The 9107-nt window shown below is 42.7% G+C and overlaps 1 protein-coding gene across 3 annotated transcripts; it reads left to right on the forward strand.

Moving 5' to 3' along the window:
* Positions 1-502: 502 nt before the first annotated feature.
* Positions 503-5074, forward strand: tent5c (terminal nucleotidyltransferase 5C). Of its 3 annotated transcripts, XM_044131746.1 has the most exons (3): positions 503-608; positions 827-908; positions 3338-5074. In XM_044131746.1, the coding sequence occupies exon 3, from the start codon at positions 3360-3362 to the stop codon at positions 4518-4520; it is 1161 nt and encodes a 386-aa protein (XP_043987681.1). In that variant the 5' UTR covers positions 503-608; positions 827-908; positions 3338-3359; the 3' UTR covers positions 4521-5074. The 3 variants fall into 3 exon arrangements, with proteins under 3 accessions (XP_043987681.1, XP_043987680.1, XP_043987682.1); XM_044131745.1 differs by lacking the exon at positions 503-608 and having other exon boundaries at positions 753-908; XM_044131747.1 differs by lacking the exon at positions 503-608 and having other exon boundaries at positions 755-903.
* Positions 5075-9107: the final 4033 nt, after the last annotated feature.

Genomic DNA, 9107 nt, shown 5'->3' on the forward strand with positions numbered 1-9107 from the left:
ACATCTGACGGATAAGTTTCCTTTATCTGGTGTTGATGCACTCGCCTTTCTATTGCTCCCCCGGGCAAATGCCCATATGAGCCATATCAAAACCACGCCTGATATACACATACTGGGTTTAAGACAATTAAATAGGAGATAAGCTATGAATACAGATTTATGAATATGGATCAATATATGTAACATTATATCTAAAAAACCTTATTGATCCCAAAGGGAAATTAAAATAAAAAAGCCTTCAACCAAGTTTAAATATTTAGCTCAATAAGGGAAGGACGTGTACTTTTAGCAGCAACATATCTATGAGTAACAAGCAGCTGATAGCTGCAATCTGCATTCAATAGAGTTATAGCGCGAAAAAGAAACAAACAAATAAAAGCAATATCTCATAAAAGTAATTTGCCCGAGCCTCACAGCTGCTCTTTAACTTGCACCACGTGACAGTAGACGTCACAAACCCCGGCTGCCTGTGGACGCTTCTGGTAACTTGGCAACGCAAAAAAACATCCTTGGCCAATCAAAGGCTTTGTTTGGCGCATTGGTATAATGGAACTGTTCAACTCAAACATCTGATATGACTTGTCGAAGATAAGTGTTTGGATTATTAGGTAATTATACTAATTACACAAATTATACGCCGCTGTGTGGTTCATAGCTTTGTTTGGAGTTACTAAATGGCGTCCAGGTTGGGAAAAGGGACTGTGTCGTACTGCGGCGCATTTATTTCAACGGGTAGTTCTTCGGCTTTATAAAATAGGCGTGTCTTGTGCAGAGAGGTTGTGGTTCAAACGCTGACTTGCAAGCTCATCGTGTGCCTCTCTTTCAGATAGTGGATTATGTGGAGGCGTGTGCGTGAATTCAACATCTTTTTCGGACTTTGAATGCTTCCACTGCACTCTCTTGGTAACGTATGTACTGCTTTTGTTTCTCATTTTTTATTTGTTCAGGCGAAACTATGTGCTAGCCTTATGTGCCCTCAAAAAATGCTGTACGTAAATTTGTGTCGTTACTTTAACAATTCCCCGACAATAAAATGTGACACCGTTTGGATATTTTTAACATAAGAATCCCTCTTTGGTTTGCTCCAAACTCTTAACTCGCTTAACAGCTTCAGACTCGTTGCCATATGGCTGGAGTTTAGTCTAAGTTTATAATTAGCAACTTTGACATCAATGCTACCTTCAAAGTAAGGTGTCCGCGTTGATACTTTTAGCGTATGTAGTGCGCGAGCAGGTTTAATTGATTAAAAGCGCGTTTCTCGTGACATTTTTGAGCCACCACGAATTAAAGCTAGTCTGTGGACGTCTTCGCTGAACGTGTAGAGTTGAATTTACTCGCAGTCGCTACACGGAGTCCGTCGGGCTTGTTTAGCTGATGGTTTGATGGCAGCTCGTGTTTGTCTCTCAGCCGTTCTGGAATGAAAGCCAGGCTCGCGCGGTGAACTTTTCTAGAAGGCTCTGTGCTGTGTCCGCGAGCGCGAGCTGCTCGTCTCTCGTTCTCGCATTCAGCTCCGCTCGTGCGGACTGGGTTTTGTTTTACAACGTTCGACCTCAGCTAAGGCTAATTTGCGAAACTGTTGGAGGTGTTAGTTTTTGAAGTCGGTGCGTTTTCAAACTGGGTGTTTAGTTTCTGATTAGATATGAAACGGCATATACTCCAGTAAACTGTCGTGACATCGCCCAGACGCCTTCATGTTTTAATGTAATGTCAACCATCTGTCGGCGTAACATTGAATCCTTCCCTGGGCAGCAGTTCATGGCGAACGAACCACACAGTAAACCTCGCAGTCAGATGTAATCAAACTGATGTGGCAATCAAACGCTCCACATCCAGCAAGAACAGAGCTTCATAATGTGCTACATCCTAAAATCAACTTTACATTACCAGGCTGCATTTACAGCTCATCTGCTGCTCTCTATCAATAAATCATGGCCTGATAATTAATAGGTTGGTTCTTTTTTTTTTTCTTTTTTTTTTTTTTTTTACTAAGGTTGTATGACTGTGCAAGCTTTTTTTTCAACTTGTTTTTTCATGAGGAGAAAAGCTCGTTATATTAAAAATCTCATTTGAAAAAATTTTCAAATGAGATAAAAAAAAAAGCAAGGCAATTTCAACCTTTAGACATTTTAGATCTGACATTTCATATGACTTTCTAAAATGATGATAAAAGGGTTGATATAAGTCTATGATGAAATGCTCAATTCTGTTATCTATTTTTTTCCCCAATGATTCATTAAAGTTTGAACTTTTAGGTATCAGGAGTCTTCACTATTGGCCTTTTTTCGTTTTACATAAAGTAGATAATGAAAGCCAGAGATTGAGAAATTATTCTGTGATCAGCAGATTAGTTGTTTGTTTTTTTTTTCCTCCCACTTCATTAAGTGCATTAAGATGAAGAACTCAGACCAAGACTTTAACACCTTAATTTTGGAATAATTACATCGATTTAATTGCGTTTTTGTTTTTACATGCAAAGGTTCAGGCCGGAACCCTTGTATGTAAGCAGCGCGTTTCTGGTACGTCTGTAAATCTGATGCACAAGCGACAAAGCTGCCTCTCTTGGCCCTCTGGGGGGTTAATCTTTGTTTCAAAAAAACAATCTGATTGGACGCTGGAAAGGACTATCATTGTGGTAAAGGGAGTTATCCTATCAGCAAAGCTAAACTAGCATCTCAATGCTAAACTTGATGTGGCAGCACAGGAGTCCTCAACGCTAATGTCAGTGTTGACGGTCCACATTTATTAAGCTGTTCCATGAATGATCAGAACTTCCTGAAATACCTGAAAGCTGAATGGGTGTAGTAGGACTTTTCACCAATCTGATGGTTGAATGACCTATATAACGGATTGAAAACATGAACATCTGTTGCTCTTATACATCTATTCAATAATTTAGCAGTGAAACTGGTTTTTGAATTTCAAGTGTTGCTTATTCTTTTAATTTTTAATTAAAATATTACTGATCTATTTGGCCCTATAATAACTCCAATACAAAGTCCCACCGTCTGTAAACACAACAACCAGCAGCATGGAGTGTGATCTACATATTCCTTTTTCAAAATAAAATAAAATGTGGCTATAAAGTACAGATGACATGCTGTTGGTGTCAAAGATTTCTAATAACAACCCTTTATTATAATTCAGAAACCGAAGGCATAAAACTAAAAGTTAATTTTATCTTTTTACTTTAGGTCAGCTGATTGGGTCGGGTTTTTGGGAATGGGTTTGAATCCAGCTCGTACCTTTCGTACGCGGGTGTTGCCTGGTGTTTTAAGTTGCTTGCTCTGGACGACCTCTTTGACCCTCCTGCTAACAGTCGCTTGTTTCTCCACCTCAGTAAATTTGAAGCTTGCGTGAGGATGGAGAACAAGGAAGAATCCAGCTGCAGCTCCGTCAGCGACCTCACCTGGGAGCAGGTGAGCCGGCTGAACGACGTTCTCACAGAGGTGGTCCCGGTCCACGGCCGGGGGAACTTCCCCACCCTGGAGGTGCAGCTGAAGGACATCGTGGCGCGCGTGCGCTCCCACCTGGAGCTGAGCGGCATCCGGGTGAAGGACATCCGGCTCAACGGCTCCACAGCCAGCCACGTGCTGGTGCAGGACATCGGCTGGAGCTACAAGGACCTGGACTTCATCTTCCGGGTGGACCTGCCCACCGAGGCCGAGTTCCGGCTGGTCAAAGACGTGGTGCTGGGGATTCTGCTGGACTTCCTGCCCGAGGGCGTCAACAAGGAGAAGATCACCCCCATGACGCTGAAGGAGGCCTACGTCCAGAAGCTGGTGAAGGTCAACACAGAGCAGGACCGCTGGAGCCTCATCTCGCTGTCCAACAACAACGGCCGCAACGTGGAGCTGAAGTTCGTCGACTCGATACGCCGGCAGTTTGAGTTCAGCGTGGACTCGTTTCAGATTGTGCTGGACTCCGTCCTGTCCCACTACGAGCAGCAGCCGGCGGCGGCGGCGGCCATGTCCGAGCAATTCCACCCGGCCGTCCGAGGCGAGAGCGTGTACGGAGACTTCAACGCCGCGCTCGGCCACCTGCGCAACAAGCTCATCGCCACCAAACGGCCCGAGGAGATCCGCGGCGGCGGCCTGCTCAAGTACTGCAACCTGCTGGTGCGCGACTTCCGGCCGGCCAATCAGGAGGAGTTCAAGGCCCTGGAGCGCTACATGTGCTCCCGCTTCTTCATAGACTTTCCTGACATCGGAGAGCAGCAGCGCAAGGTGGAGGCCTACCTGATGAGCCACTTCATCGGCGAGGAGAAGAGCAAGTACGACTACCTGCAGATCCTCCGCAAGGTGGTGAACGAGAGCACCGTGTGCCTGATGGGCCACGAGAGGCGGCAGACGCTGCACCTGCTGTCGCTGATGGCCTTCCGGGTGCTGGCGGAGCAGAGCGCCATCCCGGATGCATCCTGCGTCACCTGTTACTACCAACCGGCGCCCTACATCAGAGACCACAACTTCAGCAACTACTACGTGGCGAACCAGAACATTCCAACATGGCTGCCGTGTAACTGACCAAACGGAAACAGGGCTCCAGAGGGGGCGACCCGGGAAGGCTTGTTTTGGCTGCGGATGCTGCTTTTCAACAGAGGAGGAGAAGGAATTGATTTGGCATGAAAACGTATAAAAAAAAATTAAAAGGGGGAAAAATGTCTGAAAAAAAATTACCCAGTGGCAATAAATGCGATGTTTCTCTTAAGGCACATTTTTCAGTGGACAAATGTTTTTCTTTTTTTCTTTTTTTTCCTTATTTGATTCTTTCTCATTCCTTTTCTGCAGAGGTGTTAACGTTTTTAAGTGTTATAATTTTTTTTTTTTTTTTTTTTGACTTTTTCTTGGTATATGCCTTTAATCTTAATGGAGATGTTTGTGCCTTAACCTAGAGGTATCAGGTTTACCCCTCCAGAGTTTTGAGTATGGACTGTTAGAAGAAAAGGGAAAATGTAAATGCTGTAGCCTTCAGTTTGGGTTCCTTCTTGTTTGTTTAAAAAAAAAAAAAAATCATAAAAGGCTGAAAAAAAAATGAAACAAAATTATATTGGGGAAGATTTGGGGTGCGCTTGCTGAAAGACAGGAAGTAAGGATTAGAATCAGCTGTTTGTTTTCATCTTTGACAATGTGCCAGCCCTATACATGCCAGCAGTGCCTGATATTTGTACACAATGCAAAACGTTATTATGTATTAAGATTTTCCACTGTGAACTTCAGGCCCCCTCCCCCAAACACTGGGTTCAGTTTTCCCAGCTTGGAGTGAAAATGTCTCATTGCTCTCGTTGTTTTTAAGTTGCTTTCAGAAGAAGTTGTGAGTGACCTCTAGTCGCAGTCTGTTCTGGTCGGATGGCGACCCGTAGCGGGGGAGCGGAGTGACGGGCCCACCGACCGGCTGCTCTTCCCTTAAAAGGCGGCGCACGCGGTTAGGCCCCACAGGGGTTGTTCCTCTCAGGCTCCCTGAAACGCGATCCTCCTCTGACGCAGCTCGCCGGCCGACTCTCCAGCTATTATTATCCTCCCAGTCCTCCTGGGGACCGGCCCGGCCCGGCAGCCTTACATGCGTCTGCGCTGAGTCACTTCCTGTCCGTCAGGTGCACACTGCGTTTGAACCCCCTTTTGTGGTCATGGGAGGACAGACGGAACGTCTCCCCCTTTCAGACTTGAGTATTGATTAATGTGAAGGCGACAGGCAGGCCCCCACTGCCCCCACCGACTGTAAACCTCCACATTTCTATTTCCAGCGAACCCTGTTCTGAGCTGTGAACGTTGGAAGCCGAGTGCTTCGGCGTGCCGTCTCTTCCAGATATCGCCACAGAGCAGATGATAGTTGGACTGTCCACGCCCACATCCACGCGGTTCTTGGAAGTCGGATTCCTGCTGCCGCTAGTCTCTGCGGCCGGTGGTGGAGGCAGATAACCTTATCAGGCTCTTGTAGTTGAGGAGGACCGGCCTCTCGCCTACAGGTCACATGGAGGCCGGGCCGGCCCCAATTTATTTATTTATTATCATTATTTTCCCTGCTGTCAGCTCTGGACCAAAGCCAGCTTCACTACCAGCAACTGCAACAATCAAGTGCCTGTCACATGTTTTGTTTGTTTTTTGGAGAGCTGAATATTTTTAAAGGGGTTTTAATGTTGATCAGGAGGCAGGAGTGTATTTTGTTTCTTAAAACTCAACAAAATTATAGTAGAAACGTTGTTGCCATTTTTCTTTTATGGGTAAATTCATCCATTTTTGTCCAGTTTTGTAGTGAGAGTACTTGGTTTCCTTTTTCACCTGTACAGCCGTTTGGTTTCACGGTCTGCGTCCGCTCTGCGTTTCCGCCGCCAGCCGGGTGGCTTCAGCCTCGGATGCTCCAGGAAATCTACGTTGTTCCATTGGCAGAGGAAATGTTTCATATTTTATATCTCTGTTTAGCTGTCAGTCTTCCATCGGCGCGCCTCCTGTCGAGCCAACGCTTAGTTTGGTTTCCTGATGTAAAACTACCTGAAGTGTTGTGCTTGTACTTCACACCCAACCACTTGAGAGGCATGGAGAGTAGCTAACGTGGCCGCAGTAGAGGGAGTTCATCATTTGGAACGGTCTCTGGATTAAAATCCTGACTATTTTTTTATGTTTCTCACCCCTTTCTTTTAACTCTTGTCCATAGCCATCCTCTGAAGTGGGAGACCCCAGATTTAACTTTAACATTACTCTGAGGACAGTCTGTGCTTTTTATCAATAAAACCGCTTCCCAGACCTTTGACTTGGGGGTGCCAACCGCAGCCTGAAATCTCTCCACTGTCTGCGTATATTCTGTGAATAATTGAGTAATTGTTCGGCCCAGTTCCTGCTCGCCAGTGAGTGCCAGGCCTCTGTTGGCATCGCTTCTTAACGTTCGTTTTTAAGCGGAGTCAAAGAAAATGCATTGAATTAAATTTTTGCATTTTGGGGTTGAGGATGTCGGCCTGGAATGTCTTTTTTTGATTTTGTTTTGTTTTTTTTGGGGGGGGTGGAGTTTCATTGCCGGTCTGCTTTCTGGTGTTTACGGTTGGCGTCGGTGAAAGCTTTCCCCACGTAGGAGTCGGGTCTTGTGCCCCTTCCTTAACGGGGGCTGGTGACACGTCTGGATGTAGAAACTCTTTGTGAAGGACGCTGTAGGGAGAATTAAACAGGATGAGGTTTATAGGCTGCTTTTTCTTTTGTGTGTGTGTGTAAATGTTTTGGCCCCCACCTTTCTGCTGTAAACTTGTCACTTCAGTGTCACTCCCCTCTCTTTGTTTGGGCCATTGTTTATCAGTACAGAGTGTTTTATCATTCAACACCTGTAGATGTATCGTATTTTCGGGGGCGGGGGGCGTACAGAGCTCTACAGTGTAGATATTTAGTGATTCTGCTTGTCTGAAGTGAAAGTCTCATGAGAATGTGATGGGAGGATCTAAACTCTCCTACAGTTTCTTTGTAAAGAGAAGTGAATTTCTTTTTTTTTTTTTCGGCAGATCTGTGTTTACCTAAATGCGTGGAAGTGTTTGTGTGTGTGTGTGTGTGTGTGAGCGCACGTCAGCATGTGTGTATGAAGGGATGGGTGTGGTGACTTAAAAAAAATATATATAAAAAGTGAGGAAAAACATGAAATTTGTCGCACTTTTTTCTCTCTCTTTGAAATAGTAAATGCAGACGAGCATTTCTGTCAGCTTTGTGACGATGACTGATGGTTACGATGGTACTATTTCATTTTTCAGCACTTTTACCTCACTTGAGTTTTCCTTTTTTTTTTTTTTTTTTTTTTTTCTTTTTTTTTTTTGGAACAGAAAATATAAATGTACACCAGGAAAGTGTGTTTTGAAGAAATTATGAATAAAAAGATTTTTAAATGCATTACTTCTTGGTGTTTTTTTATTTTATTTTATTTGTTTCTTTGCTTTTACAAAACTGATGTTCTACAGAATATTTGCAGGTTGACTTTTATTTATTTTTTGAAGAATTAACTAAATTGAGTCAATATAAAACTAGATTTTTTTTTTCTTTTAAACTGTAAAAAATAAATTTTTTTGTTTAAAAAAAAAGGTTAATATTTGACATTCTAAAATCTCTAAATCTGACTTTTTTTAATGATTTTGAACATTGCAGACACTTTGTAAATTAAAACTCGTCTTTCCTCTCGTCTTGATGTTCTAATTTATTATTTTTTAGCTCATCTCCAAAGATCAGACAGTTGAGAGAAAAATGTCCTGACTGAAGTCTGATGTTTAAAGATGGTCAAGTACCAATGGAAACCGAAACTTAACATTTCCCCTTTGAATTTTGCAGATAGTTTTTTTTATTTTTTTTTTATGTGCCACTTTCTGTTTAGTTGAATTTCAATAATCAATCAGATTCACTACATTGGAATATACATTCCAATGAGCTGTTTGTCACGTTGAAAGCACCTGTAGAAAATAACCTTGCAGCAGATATTAAATGAACATTTCTGAATAAAAATGTTTTGCATTGTAATATTTTAATCTTCAATGTCACGTTTTCATTTGTTGTAAGGAGAAAATCAAAATTAACAGAGTAACATTCTGTGTGTAATTCATCTGCATGACGTGTTTCAATTACAAAATTACAGACCCATTCAGTAAATTAGATTGAAAAGCTCATTTATTTGAGGAACTTTATAACTAAGTGAGACATAATGATTAATTACACACAGAAGGATGTTTGATTCATTTCTGTTAGTGTTTTATTTTGTTCATATATTCTTAGTTATCTGACTGTGGGTTACTTTTCAACAATCTAATTGACTTAAAGGCTGTCTACATTAACATCTAGAGCTGCAAGATATTCTTACTGCTTTGTGGCAAAAATGAGTAATAAGTAGACAATACCAAAGTACAAGCTTTAGCATTAAAGTTTAACTGTTAATATTCATATTGTTTATAGACTTCAGTCTATTTCACTGAGCTACTCTTTAAGCTGCAGTATGTACATGTTATGAAAAATACTTTTTTTTGCATATTTGTTGAATCTGTCATGACAGGGTGACAGATTTTGTTATGACAGATGATCTCTTGGAAAAAATCCAGCTACTCCACCTTCTCCCAGTGCTGACTAGAAACAACCAATCAGAGGCAGGAGGCGGGCCTTAGT

This window comes from Gambusia affinis, linkage group LG11, assembly GCF_019740435.1.
Source record: "Gambusia affinis linkage group LG11, SWU_Gaff_1.0, whole genome shotgun sequence".
NCBI classification, from domain to species: domain Eukaryota; kingdom Metazoa; phylum Chordata; class Actinopteri; order Cyprinodontiformes; family Poeciliidae; genus Gambusia; species Gambusia affinis.

Excerpts from the sequence above, each read along its gene's own strand:
- tent5c (XM_044131746.1), top strand. The coding sequence starts at position 3,360 with ATGGAGAACAAGGAAGAATCCAGCTGCAGCTCCGTCAGCGACCTCACC.